The sequence below is a fragment of the Pan paniscus genome, chromosome 15, assembly GCF_029289425.2.
Source record: "Pan paniscus chromosome 15, NHGRI_mPanPan1-v2.0_pri, whole genome shotgun sequence".
In the NCBI taxonomy this organism is placed as follows: domain Eukaryota; kingdom Metazoa; phylum Chordata; class Mammalia; order Primates; family Hominidae; genus Pan; species Pan paniscus.
Window position 1 is genome coordinate 47,773,537 of NC_073264.2, and position 26,001 is coordinate 47,799,537.

The following is a 26,001-nucleotide window of genomic DNA, read 5'->3' on the forward strand; positions in this document are numbered from 1 at the left end:
TTTAAATAAGCGAAGAGCTAAAGGAAATCCGCATAAAAAAGATTGCAACAGGACACAAATGCATTGTGTACCTTTGTGCATTCCTAAGGTATACATAATTTGGTTACAGCTGATTTACAATGTTCCATCTCAATAACTCCTTGAGTGGCAGGAATCTGAAAATGCTATCGCTTTGGGATATTTTAGTGAGACATGATAAAGTAAAAAGGCTGACGTTTGCAATCATATCTGATTTGGCCATGCTACATCTACTTGAGCGGAGGATGGATGGCACAGGAAACATAATGGAAAGAAAAACAAGGAGATGTGATGAAGAAAATAATAATTAGGCACATGTAAGCTTGAGAGAAAGAGAGAAGATAACACTTCAATAGTCAGCAATTTTGTATCCCAGCCACTAAGTATTGGCTAAAATCTTCCATTGAAATTCTGCCCTGCACCACTTCCTTCATTGCGAGCAAAGCCATTCATCAGTTCTTTCATGCTGGTTCAATTAAATCCTATAGTGCTCCCAGGCAATGTAGCATCAGCTCTGGTGAAGAATTTCAATTCCATAAACAGGCCTGTAAATATGCTACTGTGGATAAATTGGCCATCAGGGTGATAGAGAGTAGCAAACGAAAATGTGTGATTACAGCTAGTTTTAGTGTGCTAGAAAGCTGCTGAGCCATTACTGTGAGCAAGAACAATGTTTTTGCCTCTTCTGCTTATCTAGTGTTTTTGCTCTCTCCATATTAGCTATTTCCAGGCAAATACACTTTGTCTGATTTATATTTCTCACTTAGTTACTCTCACAATGACCCTGACATAGATTTTTTAGAACTCAAATCTAACACACCCCTCAAGCCCACTCTCCTCCAAGTACCATCTTCATCATGCTTTGTCCTCCTAGGCTCTCCAGTCTTAGAGTGCTAAGAATATAGGCTGGCTTTCTGTTTTGTTTTTAACCTTTAAATTAAGTACATATGGAGAACTCTGACCTATCTGCACCTTTCAGTTTTCCTACTTTTATATCCTTGTTTTTATATAACGCTTAGACAATCAACTTTACACTGTAATGGGAAAAAATGATTTAAAGTTTTTTTACTATCATTACATTATAGACAAAAGTCACACTTGTCTTCAAAGCAAATGTCTTTTTAAAAATAGCAATTTGTTTAAAGAAAAAGCACTAATATTGTATAAAGCTAGCAAAAGTGCTTTCCTCTAATAAACTAGTTATCTCAAAAATTTCCAGAAATAAAACTTAGGCCTTAACAGAAGGAAATAACTTTGTGTAAAAAAATTTCTGAAACTTATTTATATTTATCAAATACAATGAAATTTGTTCTGCCAAGAAAGATAGATGAAGGATTTTCCATGTTCAATAAAATAAATAACATGTTAAGTCTTTGGGTTTAAGGGTTTTCAAATAGAAAATCCCCAAGAAAGGCAACTATGTAATTGTTCCGACATTGCTAATCACTATATACTGAACTTTAGATTTTCACTTATTTTTTCCTAACACAAAATTCATGTGAATGTGGATTTTGTATTGAATATTACAGGTAACATCATTAACCAGAAGATTTCCATAATCTTCAATAGCCCTTCACCAGCAAGAGAGGCAGCAGTCTCTCTTGCTACTACTTTACTTAATATTAGCAATCACAATCCTTCTCACCTAAAAATGCTGTATAGACTGAGAGTGGTGGCACATACCTGTAATCCTAGCACTTTGGAAGGCCAAGGCAGGAGGATCCCTTGAGGCCAGGAGTTTGAGATCAGCCTGGGCAATATAGTGAGATCCTGTCTCTACAGAAAGTAAAAAACAAAACAAAACAAAAACAGCTGATTCTCCCAGCTAATCGGGGGCTGAGGTGGGAGGATCATTTGAGCCCAGGAGGTAGAGGCTGCAGTGAGACATGATCACACCAGTGCACTCCAGCCTAGGCAAAAGAATGAGACACTACCTCAAAAAGAAAAAAAAACATGCTGTATGCCTTCAATGCATTGTTCTTTCAATTGTATTCTAAGAATTAAGTAGAGAAGAATCAACTCTTCTGTTATATTTACAAGTAAATATATTTTAACAGAGTTGAATTAATATTGTCCTTGACTCTAACATCAGCCCTTTTAATTATGTTTCATTCTTTAAATGAAGCATGATAAAAGTGTGTTTGGGTCACACATTGATTTGTCAGAGAGGGATTTGAAACATTTAGTCAAAAAATACATGATTTTTTTTAACAAGAGGTAAGCAGAGAAATGTTTTAAATCAGAGTAGCTCTTGAAATAGATGGAGAAGAAAATTTGAGGCTACTAAATGGGAATAAAGGCTGAGATATGTTCCCTTTCTTTCTAACAGTCAATCAGTGTCTAGGATTTTAATACATTTCTTAGACCTCCAAGTCTTCTATTCAGAGTGAAAGAAAATGTGTTCTCATCTTTTATATAAAACGAAAGTAACTATGTTCTGATTAGTTCTATTTAAAAACATACTTCAGTCAGATGTGGGGTTTATGTAAGTTCAGAATTAATGATTTTAAAAAGAGATCTTATTAGATTTTATCAGAGCCATCTATGAGCATTCCAAAACTTTTATCTTTTGTATTCTTTTAAATATTCACATAATTGTTAGAGATAACAGACCAAGTGGCCTCAGAATAGTTGTGCAAACTCCAGTGCAATGATGAAGTAATTAAGCCTAGATTTTGATTGAAATTATAGATCTGCTAGATATAAAGAAGGTTATTTAATAATTGATAAAGGATTGTTTAACAAGGAATATACATCTTTCCTAAACCCTAGTTATTTGCTCATTCTTTAAACTTCAGTTACTTCATTTGTAAAATAAGAAATAATAGTAATAAGTAACTCATTGGGTTTTGAGAAGCTTAAGTTACATAGCACAAGAAAAATTCTTAGCATAGTAAGTGTACAACAAATGTTAGCTAAGCTAATAAATCATAATACATTGGTTTACCTTTCAATGACTAGCACAATGAAGTGATTTTTCCTCTTTTTGTGATATTAGGACTGTTTCTATAAAGAGGTATACACATTTTTAATGCAAATTTTGAAATAAATGCTCTGAGAGTCTACATCAGAGGTTGATGAACTATACCCCATTGGCCAAATCAAACTCACAGGCTGAATTTTTAGTCTTATTTGGAAGACAACCTGCTCATTTGTTTTTATATTGTCTCTGACAGCTTTTAAATATCAACAACAGTGTGGAGTAGTTATTACAGACACTGTATGGCCCACAAAGCCTAGAATATTTACTCTCCAGCCCTTTACAGAAAAGCTTATCAACCCCAGGTCTATATCATGCTAAACATCTGGATTTTTTTAAGCTCAGTAATTTTACGGGAATTTCAGAGTTTTCCCAAAGGTTTTATTATTATTAGCAGATTCTTCCTGTCTATAGGATGTCAATGAGACAAACTATAACATGCCTGAAACAGAAATCTTAATGCCCCACATCCCTCATCTACAATTGTTTCTCTCCCAGTCTTTCCTCTCAGCTAACGACTCAGTTTTCTAACGCATTTTTTAATTTATTTTTTGCTTCCACTCCACCGTATCTAATCCACCAGCATGTGGTCATAGAACCTGGCCCCAAAATACTTCCCTACACTCATCTCTCCTCTTTATGGCTTTGCCCCACTCTACTTCAAGCTATCTGTATGGGTTTCGTATAGCTACTGCAACAAACTGCTACACACTTAGTGACATAAAACAACACAAACTTATTATCTTATGGCTCTGGCAGTCAGAAGTCTGAAGTGGGTTTTCCTATTGGTGTCCACAGCTGGGTTCATTTCCGAAGCTCTAAAGGAGAGCCCATTTTCTTGATTTTCCCAACCTTTAGAGGTTCCCTTGCATTGTAACAGCCAGCAATTGCCAGTTGGGTTTTTCTCATGAAAGAGCCATCTCTTGGCTGAGGCAGGGGAATGGCGTGAACCCGGGAGGGGGAGTTGGCAGTAAGCCGAGATCGCGCCACTGCACTCCAGCCTGGGCGACAGAGCGAGACTCCGTCTCAAAAGAAAGAAAGAGAGAGAGAGAGAGAGAGAGAGAGAGAGACAGACAGACAGACAGACAGACAGACAGACAGACAGACAGACAGAAAGAGCCATCTCTCTGGTTGTGACTCTTCTACCTCCCTCTTCCCCATTTAAGGACCCTTTAACAGTCCTGGATAATCTAATCTTAAAATCAGACAATTAGCAACCTTAATTCTATCTGCCACCTTAACTCCCCTTTGCATTTTCATGGGAACATGAAATATTCCCATGCTTCTGGAACTAAGTCGTGAATGTCTTTCATGGTGGAGGGATGTTATTCTGCCCTTTTATTGAGTTTAAACTATCTACCTGGACTACTGCAACAGGCTCTGACCTGTTCTTTGTTTCTATTTGTAATTCCTTACAATCTATTGAATCTGCTGACATCACCATATACAACATAAAACCATAAAACTTCGCTGGATCATGCCACTTCCCTAGTAAAAACCTACCAAGAACTTTCCACTTTACACAGAATAAATAACCAAACTCCTTACTGAGCCCTTCAAGGCTGTGTGTGATCTTCTGTTTATCTTTTCCTGGATCACTTCCATCACTTTCCAGAAAGAAGGGTATTATGACATCACCTTGATCTTGGCAAGCTTATTACTACTTCTATACCTATGTACTTCTTCAGTCTTTCCCAAATCTTCACATGGTTAGCTCTTTTTTGTCACTTAGGTCTCAGTTCAAAGGCCACTTCTTTAGATATTTTTTTTCTAGCACCCAAACTAAAAGTGTCCCTCAACAAATAATTCACTGTACTACAATATCTGTCTTATTTACTTCCCTGATTATTAATTTGTTTGATTGTTTATGATGCATCTTTTTCTATCAGCGTTTAGCTGAGAGCTGAGACTTCATCTATCTTGTTGAGGATGCTACGTCTGCGCATTGGGTAGGATGAGGAACAAATAGAAAATAAATACTAGATGAATAAATAAAAGAAAGAACAAAAAAGCTGAAGCTGACAATCATGATGAAAACGTTCTCTGTCACTAGTATACCTCATTTATAAAATAGGTTTAATAATTAATATGGATTATATATAGTAAATTCCCAATAATTACCTATAATTGTCATCATTATTACTATTTCACCAGTAGTATTAGTGCTCTAATTTTATACTCAAAGATACAGAAGTGCTCTATAGCAAGGGTAAAGGGTAGGTAAACAAGAGATGATAGTATAATAACAGCTAATAATTATTTCATATTTTGGGATTTTATGATCATCATATGAAACAATTTACAGAGATCATCACATTTAAGTTTTATCTTCAATTTTACATAAGAGGAAACTAGCCCTTTATGAATTTAAGCAACTACTTAGTGGCAGAGATGTGAAGCAAAATCCATGCTCTCAATCTGTTCGTTATCTAAATGACCATAGAAACTCATGAGCTCTGTGCAAAAGAGTTCAAATGCCACATGGGAAAGAAAACAAAAATGAATCAATAATAACAGAATGGATTTTGAATTATTAAAGCAAGTAAAGAAATAAACAAAGAAAAGCTACAAAACAAGACAACAAATTCAGGAAAAGTGTATTAGATGTATAATGACTAGAAGGTAGAACCCTCTTCTACACACCACTCTGCCATTTCCTTGAGTTCTGCCATAAATTTCAAAAACAAATTTGTAAAACTGATATTCTTAGTTAATGCTGACTTAAATAAAAATTCAGAGATGGCCATAATTGCTTAAACAAAAGCCTTTCCCTGAAACTAAATTAAAATGTCTTCATCTATAAAAAGGGCCTTCAAATAATGATAAACAAGAGCAGTCCTGAAATAGAAGCTCTGCAATGAAGTAAGAGAGTATATTGCCATTTGAAAACAAAAATACCACCACACAAAATGCCCAGAGTTACAAATCACATAGCAATCATAGAATAATGGATCTCATATCTGTTCTTGGCGTGCATCACTTGTCAAGCAAGGGGGGGGCTCTGTCTGCTTCTTTCACTCTGTGCTACCAAAGCACTACAAAGTCTTCACATGTGTGAGGAAACTTCAAGTGTGAATAGAGTGATTTATGAGATTTATGAGAAAGGAGAATAAAATTAGGTTGTATGTGATGCACCATGAGTGGAACATAAAAATGTAATAGAAAAACACTAACATGGACATCTCAATAGTTTGAAAGAAGACACAATAACAAACAGGTAGAAAAGATAACATTGCAATGTTCATCTGTCACACACAAGAAGAGAGTCAACTATTGTGTTAAATATGACAATGTTAATCATTTAAATGAACATGAATAAAACACTAATGTTACTATTGGGAAAATGATTGTTTTGATGAAAAATTATGCATTTTTTCTAGCACAATATTTAGCTTTATGTAATTTGTGTTCATTGAAGCTATTTTACAAATGTATGAATTGTAAGTTACTGATGGCAAAGCAAAAAAGTTCTTCTTTTTAGACATACAAACTCTGCCTTGTCAGGGAGTAGCTCAACTGACTTCTCTCACTCCCTGTAGAAGTTAGTTTTACCTCTATTTATGAATTCAATTTAATGTCCCTCTCCTATAATTATGGCTGTTCTTTAGATCCTCTTTTGAAGCCATTATAAAATTTTCCTAGTTTCCTCATTATTAGTTAAATAAAATGTCTAGCATGCATTCATATTTATATCTGTATGATAGTCATAATTTTACCTTTCTTGAAAATTATCTCGTAACACTAGTGTCTGTATTAACCGTGCAAAGCCACCATTACTATACCTAAATCTACTTTTTTTTCTTTTCAATAAGGGGCTTTTCCCCCTTTGCTTGGCACTTCTCTCTCCTGCCACCATGTGAAGAAGGACATGTTTGCTTCCCCTTGTGCTATGATTGTTAGTTTCCCCGGGCCTCCCCAGCCCTGCGTAACTGAGTCAATTAAACCCATTTCCTTTATAAATTACCCAGTCTCAGGTATGTCTTTATGAGCAGGATGAGAACAGAGTACCTTGCATAGTCTTTTTCAATGGGGCTTTAAGAGATTCTTTCTTTGCTGAATATTTAGCACTCAGACATGCAGCTGATGGCAAGAGTTCTTAGTCTCAAGAGATCCTCTTGTGTCGTCTTCTCAAAGTGCTGGGATTACAGGGATGAGCCACCACACTCAACCCTTTGTTGAGGATTCTTCCATCTATGCTCATCAAGGATACTGACCTGTAGTTTTCTTTTTCATTATGTCTTTGCCAGGTTTTGATAGCAGAATTATTCGGCTCATGGAATGAATTAGGAAGGAGTCCTTCTTCCTCAATTTTTTGGAATACTTTCAGTAGGATTGGTTTCAGCTCTTCTTTTTATGTCTGGTAGAATTTGACTGTGAATTCTTCTGGTCCAGGGATTTTTCTGGTTGGTAGGCTTTCTTACTGATTAAATTTCCAGATTTGTTATTGGTCTGTTCAGGGTTTTAATTTCTTTCTGGTTCAATCTTGGGAAGTGTATGTTTCCAGGAATTTATCTCTTTCTTCTACGTTTTCTAGTTTGTGTCCATAGAGATGTTCATAATAGTCTCTGAGGGTTTTTTTTTAATAGTTTTGTAGGATTGGAGGTAATGTGCTTATTTCAATCTTCTCTCTTTTTTTCTTTATTAAGCTAGGTGGTGGCCTATCAATCTTATTTATTCTTTCAGAGAACCAACTTTTGGTTTCATTGCTCTTTCATATGGTTTTTCATGTCTCAATTTCATTCATTTTAGCTCTGATTTTTGTTATTTCTTTTCTTCTGCTAGCCTTGGATTTGGTTGGCTCTTGTTATTCTATTTCCTTTATGTGTGAAATTAGGTTGTTAATTTGGTATCTCACTTTTTTATGTAGGTGTTAGTACTACAAACTCTCCTGTTAACACTGCTTTAGATATTTCCCAAAGATTCTGGTATGTTGTACTTTTGTTTTCATTAGTTTCAAATAATTACTTGATTTCTGCCTTAATCTGTTTACCCCAAATTGTCATTCCGGATTAAGTTGTTTAATTTTCATGTAATTGTATAGTCTGAGAGATCTTCTTAGTATTGATTTCTACTTTTATTGCACTGTCGTCTGGGAGTGTTGTTGGTATGATTTGTTTGTTTTAAAATGTGTTTAGAATTGTCTAAAAGCGAGCATGTGGTCAATTTAGCATATGTGCCATGTGCAGATGAGAAGAATGCATATTCTGTTGTTGTTAAATGGAGTGTTCTGTAGATGTCTGTTAAGTCCATTTAGTCAAGTATTGAGGTTAGGTCCTGAATATCTTTGTTAGTTTTCCACTTTAATGATCATCTAAGACTGTCAGTGGAGTATTAGAGTCTCTCCTTACTATTGGGTGGTCATCTAAGTCTCTTTGTAGGTGTGTAACAACTTGTTTTACGAATCTGAGTGCTCCAGTGTTAGGGATGTGTGTGTGTGTGTGTGTGTGTGTGTATATATGTAGAATATTTAAGTCTTCTTGTTGAATTGAACTCTTATCATTACACAATGCCCTTCTTTGTTTGTTTTCCTTTTTTCTTGTCTTTTCTTCATTTTTTTTTGAGACAAGGTCTTAAGTCTGTTGTCCAGGCTGGAGTGTAGTGCTGTGATTATGGCTCACTGCAGCCTTGATTTCCTAGGCTCAAATGATCCTCCAAACTCAGCCTTCCAAGTAGATGGGACTACAGGCATACACCACAACACCTGACTAATTTTCTTGTTTTTTTTTTTTTTTTTTTTTTTTAATAGAGACTGTGTCTTGCTTTGTTGCCCAGGCTTGTCTCAAATTCCCACCTCAAACGATCCTCCCACCTTGGCCTCTCATCTTTATCCTTTTTGATTGTTCTAGGTTTGAAGTCTGCTTTGTCTGAAATAAGAATGGCAACACCTGCCCTTTTTTTGTTTTCCATTTGCTTGGTAGATTTTTCAACATCCCTTTACTCTGAACCTATGGGTGTCTTTGCATGTGAGATGGGTCTCTTGAAGACAACACACAGTTGGTTTATTTATTTATTTTTTTATCCTACTTGTTTTGTCTGAAATAAGAAGGCAACACCTGCTCTTTTTTTGTTTTCCATTTGCTTGGTAGATTTTTCAACATCCCTTTACTCTGAAATTATGGGTGTCATTGCATGTGAGATGAGTCTTTTGAAGATAGTACACAGTTGGTTGATTTATTTATTTATTTATTTATCCTATTTGACACTCTCGGCCTTTCAATTGGGGCATTTAACCCATTTATAGTCAAAGTTTATATTGATTTGTGCAGATATGATTTTTGTCATTGTGTTGTTAGCTGGATGTTATGCAGGAATTACTTTATAATGTCAATGGTCTATATACTTAAATGTGTTTTGTGGTGGCTGGTAACAGTCTTGGTTTTTTGGCACCCCCCTTAAGTACCTCCTGAGGGCAGACCTGGTGGTAACAATTCCCTTAGCATCTGCTTGTCTAAAAAATATTTTATTTCTCCTTCACTTATCAAGCTTAGTTTGGCTGGATATGAAATTCTTATTTGGAATTTATTGTTTAAGAATGCTGAACATAGGCCCTCAATCTCTTCTGGCTTGTAGGGTTTCTGCTGAAAGGTGTGCTGTTAGCCTGATGTGCTTCCCTTTGTAGGTGACCAACTGTTTCTCTCTAGCTGCCTTTAATATTTTGTCTTTTGCATTGACTTTGGAATATCTGATGACTATGTGTCTTGGGGATAGTCATCTTGTATAGTATCTCACAGGGGTTCTTTGCATTTCCCAAATTTGAATGTTGACATCTTTTGAGATGTTTGGGATATTTTCATGTATAATATCCTCAAAGATGTTTTCCAAATTGCTTGTTCTCTGTCCTTCTCTTTCAAGGATGCCAATAAGTTGTAGGTTTGATCTCTTTACCTAATCCCATATTTCTCAGAGGTTTTAATTTTTTTATCTGACTGAATTAACTCAAAGAACTTGTCTTCATACTCTGAAGTTCTTTCCTCAGCTTAGTCTAGTCTTCCATTAATACTTCCGATTGTATTATGAATTTATTGATGTGAATTTTTCAGCTCTATCAGATCAGTTTTGTTCTTTCTTAAAGTGGCTTTTTCACCTTTCAGCCCTTGTATCATTTGACTGGATTTGTTTTACTGATTCCTTAGATTCTTTGGATTGGGTTTCAACTACCTTCTGAATCTCAGTGATCTTCGTTGCCATCCAGATTCTGAATTCTATGTCTGTCATTTCAGCCATTTCAGCCTCATTAAGAATCATTGCAGGGGAGTTAGTACAGTCACTTGGAGGTAAGAGGACACACTGGTTTTTGAATTGCCAGAGTTTTTGCATTGGTTCTTTCTCATCTGTGTGGGCTGATGTTCCTTATAATCCTTGAACTTGCTCTCCTTTCGATGAGACTTTTTACTTTTATTTTTTTTGCTGTTGAGGGTTTGACTGTAGCGTTAAGTTGGATTCAGTAATCTGGCTTTGTTTCTGGATGATTTTAGGGGGCCAAGACTCAGCGCAGCACTCCTGCGCTTTGCACTCTATCCCTGGAGGGCTGAGACCAGGCCCAAAACTTTGTTCTCTGGCACCTCAAAGTTAAGCACCTGCTGCACTTGAGGAACCTAGGTATATCTGGTGTGCTGGCAACAACACTCCAACGGGCAGTGCCTGCAAAAGCACTTTGTCAGAGCAGTGACAGTGGCATCTGCAGTGTGTACTGGCAGGGTTGAGATGACTACAGTGAAGTCCATGCATGCACAAGCACACTGCTGGCGGTGGGGCAGTGAGGTCTGCTCATGCAGTGGCAAAGCAGTGTTGAGAGTCTGTGGGTGGGTGTCTGTCAGCAAAATGATGTGGGAAGCTATGCATGGGTGCATGTTGTGGGGTACCATCTGCAGAAGCTCTCCAACAGTTAGGCAGGACCTACCTGCAAATGAGCTATGGTGGCTGCTGCCAGGAAGTACCCCATTTGGGCATCCAGGGCTGTGCTTCAAGCAGACTTGGCCAGACAGGAACCCTAGGAGAGGCTGGTAGACAGAGGTGCACTCAGATCAGACTGGCTTTTTCCCACGGACAAGATTGCTCTGATCTGTCCAGGTCTGAGAGTCAACAAAAGCCAAAGCCATCTAGAGCTGTGTCGTGAGCCTTGAGGCTGGGCATCCCTGGCCGTGCTCCATTGCAGCTATTCCCATGCCAAATCTTTGCTCAGCACAGTCTGGAGTCCTGTCCCTGCCACATCTCTAAGGTGGCACAAATGTCCATGGGGGTTGTGGAGTCTCCTGAAGCTAGAATTCTGGAGGTCTGTGGCAAGAGTAGGCCAGTCCTCACCTATTTAACTCACCAAGAGCCACTGTGGGCCAGAAACGAGTCCTGGTGCTCAGCATCCCTGTGCAGGGTTCCCAGCTTCCTCCCACTTCAGCCCAGGATCTATGTCCACCCTCCATCCATTCTCAATGCCTTCCTTTCTAAGATCTGCTCAGAGTGTGCCGGTCTTCTTGATGGTCTCGTCTCTGGGTGGGAGATACTCTTCCTTGCTGTGTCTATTGGCCACCTTAGTTCTTCTCCAGAAAAAAACATTTAAAGAAAATATAAACAGTAAAAACTATCTTAAAGAAAAATTTTTAAAAATACAAACAATAGAGGAAATAATTTACATATATAAATACAGTAAACTTCATTTCAGCTTATCAAAACACCATAAAGAAGTTGAAAAGATACATGACAGATAAGCAGAAGACATAAGGAACATATAAAATATATTTCATAAAGGTCTAATATTCAGAAAAACTCTAAATTCAAAGGCAAAATAAAAACTGCCATGCAGGATATTTCCAAAAGACAGAATATGTCATTTCACAAAGGACGAAAAATGAATGGTCAAATCACATTCAAAAACCTGTAAAAGCTCCTCAGAAAAATGAAAATTAAAATCACATTTAGATATCATTTCAACATTATAAAATTGTTTAAAAGCATAACAAGTCAAAAGAAGTTATGGGAAATATTTGGGAATGGGAATCTCATACATTGCTGGTAGAAGAATAAATTCACATGGTATTTTTAGAAAAGGATTTAGCGTTATTTGGCAAAATTGAAGCATTCGACCACCTACAATTCTATTCAGTGACGTTTTCCCTAAAGAGATTCTTGCACTTGTGTACCAAGAAACCTATGCAATATATGGAATCCTCTAAAGCACATGGAGTAATAAAGGGACCACTTTTACTCAAATTTAAAAACAGTTATACATACCATAATTATGAACCCCATTTTGATCTTTTATCCCAATTCTGGTAAGTTGATCAATCACTATATTTATAACAAGCCTATTTTCCCTTTTACAGACCTGAGAGTATTTTCTTAGTCTTGATAATACTTTTATCTGAAACTAAAATCCTGTGGCTAAATCCAATTCTTACGACTTTTATCCTAATAGTTATTGAGATTTTTTTCTTGCACTGATATTACCAACCTCGTTGGGACTGGAATTTCCATGTTTCCATACCAGCTTGTAAAGATGCCTAGAGACTTCTTGAAATTGCACCAATTGTAATGACAGCTTTGCCAATTGTTACCTGTGTCCATATATTTGTTAGAATGTTCTACCTTTCAGATGAAATTGGAACTTCATTCCAGGGATTCCATTTCCAGGTTCAATTCTGTCTGAGTCTGCCACATCCCACTAAAATTATTTAATATTCAGATTAACCTAATAAATGGAACATATTTTATCTAATAGTACATCTGTATTAAGAAAGAATACTATTTACCTTTCACACAGCTACTCCATATTTACATGAATAATGGATTAATTTGTGGTTGGTAATAATGAGCCTTACTGCATTACTCAGACTACTTTTTGTTGTAAGACTCTTTAGGGGCATTATTATAATTTGCAAAGAGTAAGCTTAACTAGGAATTCTATACATAATTTCTAATTCCTTCTTATATATTAACATCTGATCAATATAGTAATTATTATTCTCAAAGTTCAAAATATTATGCTTATTTAAATATAATACATTTTTTGATAAACAGTTGATATTTAAAAGCTTTCATTCCAGAAGTGATTTTTCCTTTCTTCCACCCTTAGTTGATTGGCCTGTGATTAGACTGGATTGAATATGAAACTTCCAAATTTGCTAGAGTACTAAGTTACTGACCATCTCAAATATATGTGTATGTAAAAAATGTATACACACATATGTGTATGTATGTGTGTGTGTATGTGTGAGTGGGGGAAGAGAGAGAGAGAAAAAAATGCACAAATCAGAATCTAGCATGAAGACTTTGCAATTATGTGAGAATTTGATACACTGGTAGGGTTAAGTCCAAATGACAGACAATGCCTAGGTCAACATTCTTTATGATCTTACAGTTGCAGTCCAATGTTTTTAAAATCAGTTTAATTTATACAGCCCATTCTTTCATTTTATAAACCTCTTAAAATACATGAAGACAAATTGAAATGCTTTCTCTAACTTAATCATAGCTTTTCATGGTTCATTAAATCTAATATAATATATATCAATATCCTGCTGTAGCTTATAAGTTGGAAATAATGAATTATCTTGGTATTTTTATACTGCTATAAAAATAAGTACATTATAATATTATTTTTTCATAACACACAAATAATCATTTGTGGAATTAAAATTATCATTAAATGCCTTAAAAATATATTAACATATACTTTAAATGAGATACCATCTCACACCAGTTAGAATGACAATCATTAAAAAGTCAGGAAATGACAGATGCTGAAGAGGATGTGGAGAAATAGGAATGCTTTCACACTGTTGGTGGGAGTGTAAATTAATTCAACCATTGTGAAAGACAGTGTCGTGATTCCTCAAGGATCTAGAACCAGAAATACCATTTGACCCAGCAAACCCATTATTGAGTATACACCCAAAGGATTATAAATCATTCTACTATAAAGACACATGCACACATATGTTTACTGAAGTAATATTCACAATAGCAAAGACTTGGAACCAACCCAAATGCCCATCAATGTTAGACTGGGTACAGAAAATGTGGCACATATACACCATGGAATACTATGCAGCCATAAAAAAGGATGAGTTCATCCTTGCAGGGACATGGATGAACCTGGAAACCATCATTCTCAGCAAACTAATACAGGAACAGAAAACCAACCACCACATGTTCTCACTCATAAGTGGGAGGTGACCAATGAGAACAGATGGACACAGGGAGGAGAACGTCACGCACTGGGGCCTGTCAGGGGGTGGGGGACTAGGGGAGGGATAGCACTAGGAGAAATACCTAATGTAGATGATGGGGTGATGGGTGCAGCGAACCACCATGGCACAAGTATACCTATGTAACAAACCTGGATATTCTGCACACGTATCCCAGAACAAAGTATAACAACAAAAAAGTTAAAATATGGCAGAATTGTGTAAGCTACAATAGTTATTTCATATAAATTTTTTGTGTCTTCAGTACAGAATCAGAATTAATATGCCAGGCAATACTGGATATGATGGCTATTACATACCTTTCATACTTATATTCAAATACTTCATCATTGTTGGATTTACTGAGAAAAGAATACATACAATGCATACTTTAAACATGAATTTTAAAGATAACATCAAGAGATTTGGAGATTCTGCAATCAAAATGTGTGCCACTTCAATTTCATAACCAGAGTAATGATATAAATTAGTTTAATACATAGTGAATTCCTTTTAAGTTCTAATATTTAATAAGAAGGACAATAATGATAAGCAACATTATTCAGAGTGTACTATGACCCAGAAGCTGTGCTAAGTGCATATTCTCATAAATACCATTATAATGTTTTACAGTTGAGAAGTTTATGAAGCTGAGGCCCTGAAAGGTTCAATAAACTGCTCAAGATGAAAGGAGAAGTAGTGGGCAGAATGAGGATCTAAACAGACATCTGTACATTCCAATACATTTGCTCTTTTCAATAGCTACATTGAACCAAGTTTTGATCTTTTCCTGATTTTAATGATCATAATGGCCATAGCAGTTACAGTTTGCTCAAGGAAGAAGTATTAAGTGTAATATAGAATAAGAGATTTATTATGTGTGTTAGGCCTTGCATAATAATGAGAGAGGCTGGGAAAATAACAGTACTGAAGGAGACAGTGTGATCAGACAAAAGTCACCTAAGTTACTAATATAGTTTGTATCTGTGTCCTTGCCCAAATCTCATGTTGAATTGTAATCCCCAATGTTGGAGGTGGGGCTTGGGAGGAGGTAATTAGATCATGGGGGCAGATTTTCCCCTTTGTACTGTCTTGCCATAGTGAGTGAGTACTCATGAGATCTGGTTGTTTAAAAACATGTAGTACCTGACACCTCTCTCTCTTGGTCCTATTCCTGTGATGAATACGACCTGCTCCCACTTCGCCTTCCACCATGATTGTGAGTTTCCTGAGGCCTCCCCAGAAGCAGATGTTGCTATGCTTCCTGTACAGGCTGCAGAACTGCGAGTCAATTGAACCTCTTTTCTTCACAAATTACCCAATCTCAGGTATTTCATTATAGCAGTGTGAGAAGAGACTAATACAGTCACCAAGCAGGGACAATGAAATTTCCTGAATGTGATTGCCTCTTTTCTGGTGGTGAGCACGAAATTGCTACAAGCAAGTAAGGCAGGTAATTGGGAGAAAAAAATGCAAAGTAAAGGTAAGTATAGATAAACAGCATCTCACAGGACAACTGGAACTCACAAGGATAAATTGAAACCCATGAAGACAATCTAAAATCCAGGTCAATGCCTCTAACTCCAATAATGTCTGTGAATAGAAGTCTGTGCCACTCGGCACAAAGATGCACTTATGCCTGGCCTGGGTCTCAGAGAGGTGAACGGCAAGATGTAGCAAGGGCTGGAGGAAATGACATTGCTGGAATCCTTCAATTAAGTGAGCCAACAAATCAACCACAGCATTTCTGAATCACAAAGATGCCTGGGGCCCTGCACCGATTTTATAATTGTTGCTTCATTTCTGCCTTCCAAATTTCATGTCAATTTCTATTGTGATTAAACACCCTATGGAGAAGAGAATTCTGGAGAACATATTTCCAGCTTATGCAAGATAAGGCAATAAAAATCCACCATTTTGCACAAAGTATTTTGGATCTAAATTTTTGAAGTAGACAATAAAATTAGAAAGACTATACTATGTATGAATCTGTGTACACTAATATGATTCCAGGTTGTAGATATCATGGTATTTTTCAAGAAACAGAGATGAAATTAAAATACATCACAAAACTTCCACTTAGCAGTACGGAAAACTAAGTACTGTAAGTGATCCTCCCGTCTAGATATAACTAGATTCTGCCTACAGTCTTACCTTTTAATACATTTCTAGGTTCACTAGAAAATAAATAAACCTTCAAGGACTTAAACCAGAAGCAAACAAACGAGTGGGAACTGGAGCAGAGAGCTGTGAATGGTTAGTACATGTAAGGTGGTGGATTTATCAGGGACACACAATTACAAAACCTGAGGGCATAGCAAAGTCAGAAAGCTCAACCTGAGAACCACACATTTTTTTATCCCTCATGACAAGAGAAATTGGTTTGAGGATGGTAGCATCCTAGGGAACAGGCTGAATCAACTACAAATTTTCTCTGGTGGAAAAAATATAAGAATTAAAGAAAGAGGAAAGAAACATGAGCAAAAAGTACCCAACACAGATCTTGGTATACAAGAGGATAACTTAAGCAAAGTATAGGCCCACAAAAACAAAACAACACAAACTACTATGAAATAGGAATAAAAATATAAACAACAAATAATAAATTTACATCTCTCAAGACCTCCATAATAAATTAATTATAAAATATCAAGTAATATATTTTTAACTTTATAAATTTAGTAAGTTTTTGAAGGCAACTGACAATGGTAATTTCACAAGCTGATTTTCAAATTTAGAATCATTGGAAGGGAAAAGTTCCAAGAATTGTCCAGACATACTGATGAATAAAGACCTGGAAGGACTTACTTTAAAAGATAAAATATTATTATACAGTACCCTCCATAGACTATCCCTGTTCCTCCCCTGCCATGTTATGCCCCACCCATGCAACCACTATCCTAAATTTTCATAGTTAGCATTACCTTTAAAAACTAGATCTATCATATATTTATTTACACATAACACAGTATTACCTCTGGTTTTGCTGCATTTTGAGCTTTACAAAAATGGCATAATATTATTTAGAGTCCTATTTTCTTTTTTCATTCAATATTTTCTGAGAATTATCCATGTTTTAGCTGTAGATGTCATTCATTATTCTCACTCTGTATAGTAGCTCCCATTGTGAATATACCACAATAGATATATTCATTGTCCTCTTTATGTAAATTAAGGATAAAAAGTGTTTGCTACTGTGAACAATGCTATGAAAGCTCTTTGCATATATCTTCTGGTTCATGTAATTGAAAGCATTTCTATAATAGTTATCTATAGTGTTATTACTGGATCTTAGGACAGAGGCTTTTTCAAATCAGTTATGTAATAAAATATTTTCTCAAGTTCAAGGGTCCATGGACTTCAAATTCAGTAGTTCTATCAATAAATCCTAATGGTATTTGGTACAAATATGTTATGAACTGTACTTATGAATAAAACTTTTAAAAATCTCAATCTTGCTTTTAGATACTGTGGTTTTGACCTTGTAGACTGTTATATTTGGACAACTTAAAATTATCATTTGAAAAATGTATATATACAACTATGAAAATGGTATTTTTATTAATGGCATTTTATTAATGGCATTTTTGGCAGTTTTGTTTCAAAAATGGATGGCTTACAATTGCAGAGTATTGGCATCAATTGAAGCAGTCCATTGTATGTATAAATCAAATACCTATTAAGTAGATGGAAGATAAGACTGATAGGCATTATTTATGAGAAATTTGGGAGATCTATAGATAGGTAGTAAGTAGGCAGGTAGGTAGGTAGCTGAGAGATAAAATTTGACTACGGCCACATGAACATGCGTTTCAGTGACGATAATTTAAAGTTTGCTTATATTCAAGGCAATTTATACAAGTGAGAGAGGTGGAGGGACCACAGTTAAAAGTGTATTTAGGAAGTGGTATAGAAGTTTTCTTTGTGTTGAATAAGGTTTTACTTTTGTCTGGTGAAATTTCAATGGTTTCATGCTGTTTTAGTAATTTGGACATTTGCTAGCACGCTTAGTGGAATTTTTTCATCAAAATGGTTATGTAACTGGTTTGACAGGAGAAATACTGAAGTGTACATTACATGAAATTTTTATTTTTCAGGAACAACCAACTGTGCTCCATTGAAGTTCTATTACTTTGTAAGTAGCACATTTCCTTAATGATATCTAAGCCTCTTTCCATAACTTTTCAATCACTGCCAATTACGAAAATTGTTACTTATCCTTTTTAAATCTCTCATCTGTTCCATTAGTGTAGCACAGACTAGTAGTTCCAGCTACTTAGATCAGGAAAGAGGAAATTATATGCTCTCTTATTCCTCTCTTTTTCTCCCCTATCCCTTGATTTAGATTATTGATAACAGAATGTAAACATAGACAATATTCTCGTTGTTAAATGACTTCAAGTCACGACAGACATGTTCTCTTTCAGCTGTTGCTGGTTCTCTTTATACTACTCTTGGTTCTCCATATATTTGGTGGCCAAGTGCTGGCGACCATTAAAAAGTCAGGAAACAACAGATGCTGAAGAGGATGTGGAGAAATAGGAACGCTTTCACACTGTTGATGGGAGTGTAAATTAGTTCAACCATTGTGAAAGACAGTGTGGCGATTCCTCAGGGATCTAGAACCAGAAATATCATTTAACCCAGCAATCCCATTACTGAGTATATACCCAAAGGATTATAAATCATTCCACTATAAAGACACATGCCTTTGGTTCTCCATATATTTGGTGGCCAAGTGCTGAGTCTTTTATAGGGTCTATTTGTCAGTTTTTTAGAGGATACTGGAGTTTCTCTCCCTATTCAATTCTCTCAAAGGAAATCTAGCTGAGGCACAGTGGCTCTTTTCTTGCTGCCTGCAGCTGCAACGATAGATTAAGTCCCCCATACAGCCTCTTGCTGCCATATTTCCCCCTCCCAATAAACAATGCTTTTGAAGAATAGGGCAAAGAACATACAATATTGCTTATATTTAAAACACCATAATGGCCCCACACTCACAGGAAATGTAAGTCTTATCCTTATTATATCAGAGACTGAACATAAGGGCTGTTTCCTGACAATCTCTACATCAGTTCCGCCATCTCTTCTGTCTCCACCATCACCATTAAGTCTCAGTTTAGTGACGTAACATTTGGGCAAAAGAAAACACCATTTCCTGTCATTGCAATGTCCTGTCCCTCTCTGAGAGCAGATGGAACAGTTACTCCTTTGAGAAGACTCCATTTGCCCAAAACATTCTGTCCTCTTCCTCAACCTCATATATTTCTATTTATCAGTGACCAGTAAACTTAGGACAAAAGGGAATTTCATGAATAGGACACTTGAAGTGTCTAATAATATGGTCCTCAAAATACATTTTCTACTGTACATATGGTCTTGTTCTTTAAATATGTGAAGCACAAAAATCTCTCTTAATCAGTAACTCTCATCTATTTAATTTATATAAATATATAAAACTAATTAATTAGCTTATTATTTACAACATAATGAGAGTTGTTAAGATTCTGTATGGACACAAACACAAAATTGATCTTTTTGGAATTGATATTTAAAGTTTATCATTTTGATACTCAAAGTATTTTAGGTATAATTATTTGAGAGCCATAACAATAAAAAATAACTGGAAGTTGTTACATACATGGAAAGTAAGTTTTTATATGAGTTGTCTGAAATATTAAAGTCTCCAAAAGTAGATAATTCTTTAGTCCGACATTAAAAAAAAAATTCTGGGTAAATAACCTGAGGAAAAACATGATCAGATTATTTCTGTCCCCAATACCTAATGAAATGAATAAAATGTGATAAAATAAATATAGCCAAAGGCAGACAAGGAAAGGGTTATATATGTCATAAATTTAGGAGGAGATATAAAAATGAAGGCAGTAGTCTCATGTGGTAAGTCAGAACCAGATTTTGCTTTTTTAAATTAAAGATTTCTGGCTAAATACATGTAGTGTAATTCCATATTTTGAGAGATTGCAGGAAATCATGAGTTATATAAAAATCATTTATAGAATATACCTTTTCAGAACTTTCCAACTTCTTAGAATAAAAAATTTCTGAAAAGAAACATGAACTTAAAAAAATATGTTTCAATAATGCCTTAATATGTAGAGAAACGTACTTAACATAGACTTACACAGGAAAATTTGTAGAAAAATCCATTGACAAGTGGAGCCCACACCAACACCAAAGAAGCACAGCAATAGGGCTTGCCATTTTCCAGGGTTGTGCACTGAATAATAGCAGGCCAAAGGTGAATATGCCACAGCTGGAGAGTGGACTGTGTACCTGGCTGACTGGAGTGTGCTTTTGTGTAGGATATCTAATGGATCTCAGAAGAAGTGGAAACTAGCCAGCATCAAAGGGTATACTTAAACCTTCAAGTTCTTTCTTTTTCCCATCCTCTCATCCCAAGGCCATGGAAAAGCAACACCCAGAGAGAAGTCTAGATGAACAGAAAAAAGTCAAAAGTTTTGTGAAAGAGTGACAAGAGAAATGCACCCACAACCTTTCCGAGTAAATAGAATGTCTGAGCAGAATAGTCTACATCACATATAAGCCATATAAAAATAATGACATGATAGCCATATAATCATCTTTGGAAAATAAAAATGAGAAGAAAGAAAAATAATATTGAATTTAACAAGTGGTTAAAGTAGATAAAAAATCCATTTGGGGGACAGGAAAGTAAGCTAATCCCCATAAGGGAGTCATATGTAGAGGATAATCAGTAAAGCATAAATTTTTTCAAAAGAATTCCACAAAGAGATGACAAAATACAATGACATGAAACTGGGAATTACAAAACTAAAGATTAAAAAAAAACTTGAAACAGAATATTGAATCCAATTAAATCTAGAACTAAGAGTATATAACTGGAAGCAATAATGATTGCAAAACAGAATATTAAGGTTATAAATCAAGAAAAAATAGTAATACAAGCACCAAAAATTAGGAGCTGAGGAGTGAAGCAAGAGCAAATGTAATAATAATAACATCAATATTAACTGAATATCAATGTTGTATAATGAATATGTGCAAATTACAATACTGTTCAATTTCTCTACCGGGTACAGTGGCTCACGCCTATAATCCTAGCACTTTGGGAGGCTGAGATGGGCAGATTGCTTGAGCCCAGGAGCTTGAGATCAGCCTGGGCATCATGAAAAAATCCCATTTCTACAAAAAATACAAAAACATTATCTGAGCATGGTGTTGCATGCCTGCAGTCCCAGCTACTTGGGATGCTGAGATGGGAGGATCACCTAAGCCTGGGAAGGTTGAAGCTACAGTGAGCCATGATCACACCACTGCACTCTAGCCTGGGTGAAAGAGTAAGACACTGTCTCAAAAAAATAAATAATCATCATAATAATAAAAATCAATTTCTCAATGCATTATCTCATTTAATCCCCAAAACAATCCTATAACTAAAGTGTCTTCACCTCACTTTATAGAAGGCAAAATTACTAAGAATGGCGATACTTAGTAATTTGCCCAAGAAAGTAAAAAGGCTGAGATTCAAATCCAATCATCCTGACACCAGCTTTTCTTATCTATTGTTAAGTGACAATAACCTCATTTTGAATTATTATTGCAGGTATAATTTAATTATTTTGACTTTACTATTTTTTACCTAATTTGCTGTTAAAAAAGAATACATAGGTATTTTTATGAAAATGAAGTCATTACGCTAAAATACAAACAAAAACAAAAGGGCATTAATATAAAGCCAGGAAGATGAACGAGGTGAAATGATGTCTTAGCTCAATCCTTAGATTAATAGTAACATTCTGAGAACCAGAAAGCTCTACTTAAATTATGTAAGGGTAGGCAGTACAAGGCTGCTAAAGCAGAAGTAAAATGCTTGCCAGTGTTAGTGACAGCCAATTCATGGAAGAGCTAATGTACATTTTTTAAAAATTAAAGATTTTCAAGCAAAATATGCTTAATACAGTTGCATATTTTGAGGGAGTAGAAATGATGGATTATATAATAATCATTTATGAAATGTGCTTTTCGAAACTAAATTGATACACTACATAGTCCTACTGAAGTTTTCTTCATCTTATTCAGTCAGTATTTTCCATTAAAACCTATATATTTCATCAATTAAATAAAAAAGTTTCATTGGGCAGTATTTGCTTGAATTTCATTAACTACACTTGTATTTTTTTATTTAAAATGAGCAAACAGTTCATTTTATTGCAGCAATAGATGAACAGAAATATGTTCCCAAATGCAATTTTCTATTTTGAGCAGAAATTTTAAAATAACGAACTCTGCAAAATTATAATTAAATGATCCTTCAGCCCAATTGTCTTACTATTTTTTTTTAAATAATTAGAATGACCCTAAAATAAGAAAATGCTGAAAAAACAAAATAATGACTTGGGGAAAATTAGTAGGAAGGATTTTTAACAAAAACAAGTAAAAGTGCTTGTATGTCAACGTTTAAAAAAAGAATTTAGATATAATCTTTATAACGTGAAACTGTGGGAAAATTCAAATAAAAAATTTATTGACAGCTACCTACCAGTTTTTAATGCATTAATTTTTAATCATTCATTTCCTCTTCACTCCCATATCTATATGCATAAACAATTACTGTTACCAATCTCTTAGGGCAAGGAAGTTCATGAGCTTATACTTACCTCTCTCCCTATATATTTAGTTGAGTGCAGAGTTCCAAGTTTGAAGGTCAAGATGTTTTGAGAGGTTTAAGACCAAAGAGAAAGGGAAATAATGAAGATGGAAAATATTTTCAAAGCTGGGCCATGGTTGTACTAGAAGCTAAGGGGTTGCTGATTTTATTGTGTTTTGTATTGCCTTTCTCTTTTGATTATTATTATTATTTAGAGGTTGAATTTTCGTTTTTGAAAGTGTGGTAAAACGCAAACATGAAAAACGCCTTAAAATAGCAACATAGCTTAAATATATACAAATAGGAAATATCTTATAGCAAGGGCCTAAAATAAATATCCAGCCAGATACAATATGTTAAGACTGACATAGCATTTCTTTAAATAAATGAAAATTAAATAGTAGTGTTTCTTACTATTTCTTTTGTTGTTTTCATTAAATGTGTTGACTTTGAAAAAGAACCGTTAGTATAAAAACACTGAAGGCACTGTTAGCAGGATTGAGATTCAAAAGGCTAAGTCAATTGTAAAGAACAAGAATTTTTTTTTAATGCAGTACAAACTCAGGAATTTTAGCTTATGTAGTTTCAAAAATAAAACAAAAAGCACCTGTGTGATCAACGTAACTCTAATTCAGGGCAAGCACCTACAATTGCAAACTCTCTTTAGGGTCCTTTTATAGCACAGATAACCGATTTAGTGTCATTTTCTCTCTTCTTTTGGTTCTACTGGAGCCCAGATACAAGTAATATGAACTCTGTTGTCACCTATGACCTTTCTATGATGAAAAAAAGATTAGACTGTTATCTCTTGACTGTGAGACAATGTAAAGTTCGTCTGGAAAAGCCTTTCAGAATGATACTCAATTGTCCTAAGGCTGATAATCAGACGTGTAAGGTAATTCTAAAAACAATGTACAGAAATTTATAGAAAAACATAAGGCAACCAAGTTTAGAAATAAATTACTTCCAAAGAGGCTGTGGGTGAAATATCACTAATGCCTACTATTATTTTCATCGCTACTGTTTAGTTTATATTCTATAAACAAATTTTTTCACTCAAATCTATTTTTTATTCAAGGAATGATAGCTGCATAAGTTATGACTTTACTACAAACAAAACTTTCAACATATTGCTCTATACTCTCCTAAATTTAAAGTGTTTGCTTAAAACAGCTTTCTCTATAAATCGTAGTTTTACTGAAGCAAGGAAGGTAACATTTGCCATTAAAACTGAATAAATAGAAAAAAATTCTCTAGTAGTCTATATTCTAAAACATTGGATATTTAAAAAATATTAAAACTTAATAAGTAGTTATTTTTTGCCAGTAAACAGAATTTATTAGTAAGCATAAGTCAGACCAGCATGGCCCAAGGAGACAGTAGTGCCAAAGCCTTCATGAGTGCAGAACCCGCCACTTGTCCAAGGGGCCATGACTGGGAACGTACTTGACTCCACAACCATCAGGGATGAGGCACTTCTTGGCCACCATGTCTTCAAATTCGTCAGCATTAAACTTCGTGAAGCCCCACTTCTTGGAGATATGAATCTTCTGGTGTCCAGGGAACTTGAACTTGGCCCTGCGCAAGGCTTCAATCACATGCTCCTTGTTCTGAAGCTTGGTGCGGATGGACATGATGACTTGACCAATGTGGACCCGGGCTACAGTACCCTGGGGTTTTCCAAAGGCACCTCGCATACCTGTCTGGAGCCTGTCAGCCCCAGCACAGGACAACATCTTGTTGATGCGGATGACATGGAAGGGATGGAGCCGCACTCGCATGTGAAAGCCATCTCTGCCACAACTTTTCACCATGTATTTGTTGGCACAAATACGGGCGGCCTCCAGGGCTTCAGAAGACAGCTGCTCATATTCATCAGACACCATGTGGCCACAGAGTGGGAACTCATCCACTTTTGCCTTCTTTCTACCCAGGTCAAAGATGCGGATCTTGGCATCAGGAACCCCTCGGCAGAAACGAGATTTTGGGTATGGCTTGTTCTTACAATACCGGTAACAGCAAGCTGGACGGCGGCCCATGGCGACACAGTAACGTCGGCGGTGCATCGAAGTCAAAATGCGCTCCCTGAACTACGCCTGCGCGCATTTATATACGTTGCCCCTCGTCCCTCGCGGGAACCATAGAGTCCTGAGGCCGGAACCATAGAGTCCTGAGGAGGAGGTGACGACTCTCTTTCAGGACGTCCCAACCAGAGACGCAGCGACGTCTGGCGCCTCAGCGCCTGCGCCAACTGGCGCGCTTGAGGTGAGCCGAGTCAGCTGTGGGTAGACTCCCCCTGGCGGCCAGGGAAGGAATTGGGCCCCGCCCCAACTGCACAGCTGCTGCTTCCTTTCTGCTAGCCATCTTGGGCTAGGAACTCTTGCTTTCAGCTTTGCTTTAAGTATAAAAGAGGTTATTTCCAGGCAGGAGAATCTCTTGAGCTCAGGAGTTCGAGGCCAGCCTGGGCAATATAGTGAAACGCTGTCTCTACAAAAAAAAAAATATATATATATATATATATCAAATAGCTGGGCATGGTGGCACATGCTTGTAGTCCCAGCTACTCAGGAGGCTGAGGTGGGAGGATCGCCTGGGCCCTGCAGACAGAAACTGCAGTGAGCTGAGATAGCACCACTGCACTCCAGCTTGAGTGACAAAGGGAGACCCTGTCTAAAGAAAAAGAAAAAAAGAAATCCTAGAATTTGAGAGGAAAAATCCTTCCAGTTATTCAACATGCTGTTTCCAGTTTGGTCAATTCATTTTCCAGAGCTTGTATCTCACTGTCAGCATTTGTAGATCAATTGCTGTTTCTTGGGTTATGTGGCCACCTTCCCTGGATAAAGTGGTTTCTTGGCATGAGTGCTTTGATGAGACTCAGGAAGAGATGAGAGGAAGAGAAGAGAGAGGGATAAAGAGAAGATATCTGTTGTATCTGTAGCTTGGCAATTGTTTTATAAACATGAAACTTTGTTTTTTCTTTATTTGGCCTAAAGAAATGATTTTATTATCAAAATGATATATACAAAATTGAAACACCAACTAGATTTTTTTTAACTTAAGGCTATTTGCATTTTCAAATGTTAAAGCTGCTGAAACTATATAAAAGAGTAACAGTTTGTGTTTTAGTAATCTTTTGCCCCTGAGAATAAATTTAAACTTTTTTTTCTTCTCAG

The 26,001-nt window shown here is 36.0% G+C and overlaps 1 protein-coding gene across 1 annotated transcript; it reads right to left on the bottom strand.

Annotated features, from left to right (window-relative positions):
* Window positions 1–23,358: 23,358 nt before the first annotated feature.
* On the bottom strand, window positions 23,359–25,761 carry RPL10L (ribosomal protein L10 like). Its single transcript, XM_003831751.4, has one exon. The coding sequence runs from the start codon at window positions 24,892–24,894 to the stop codon at window positions 24,223–24,225; it is 672 nt and encodes a 223-aa protein (XP_003831799.1). The 5' UTR covers window positions 24,895–25,761; the 3' UTR covers window positions 23,359–24,222.
* Between the last annotated feature and the right edge of the window lie 240 nt (window positions 25,762–26,001).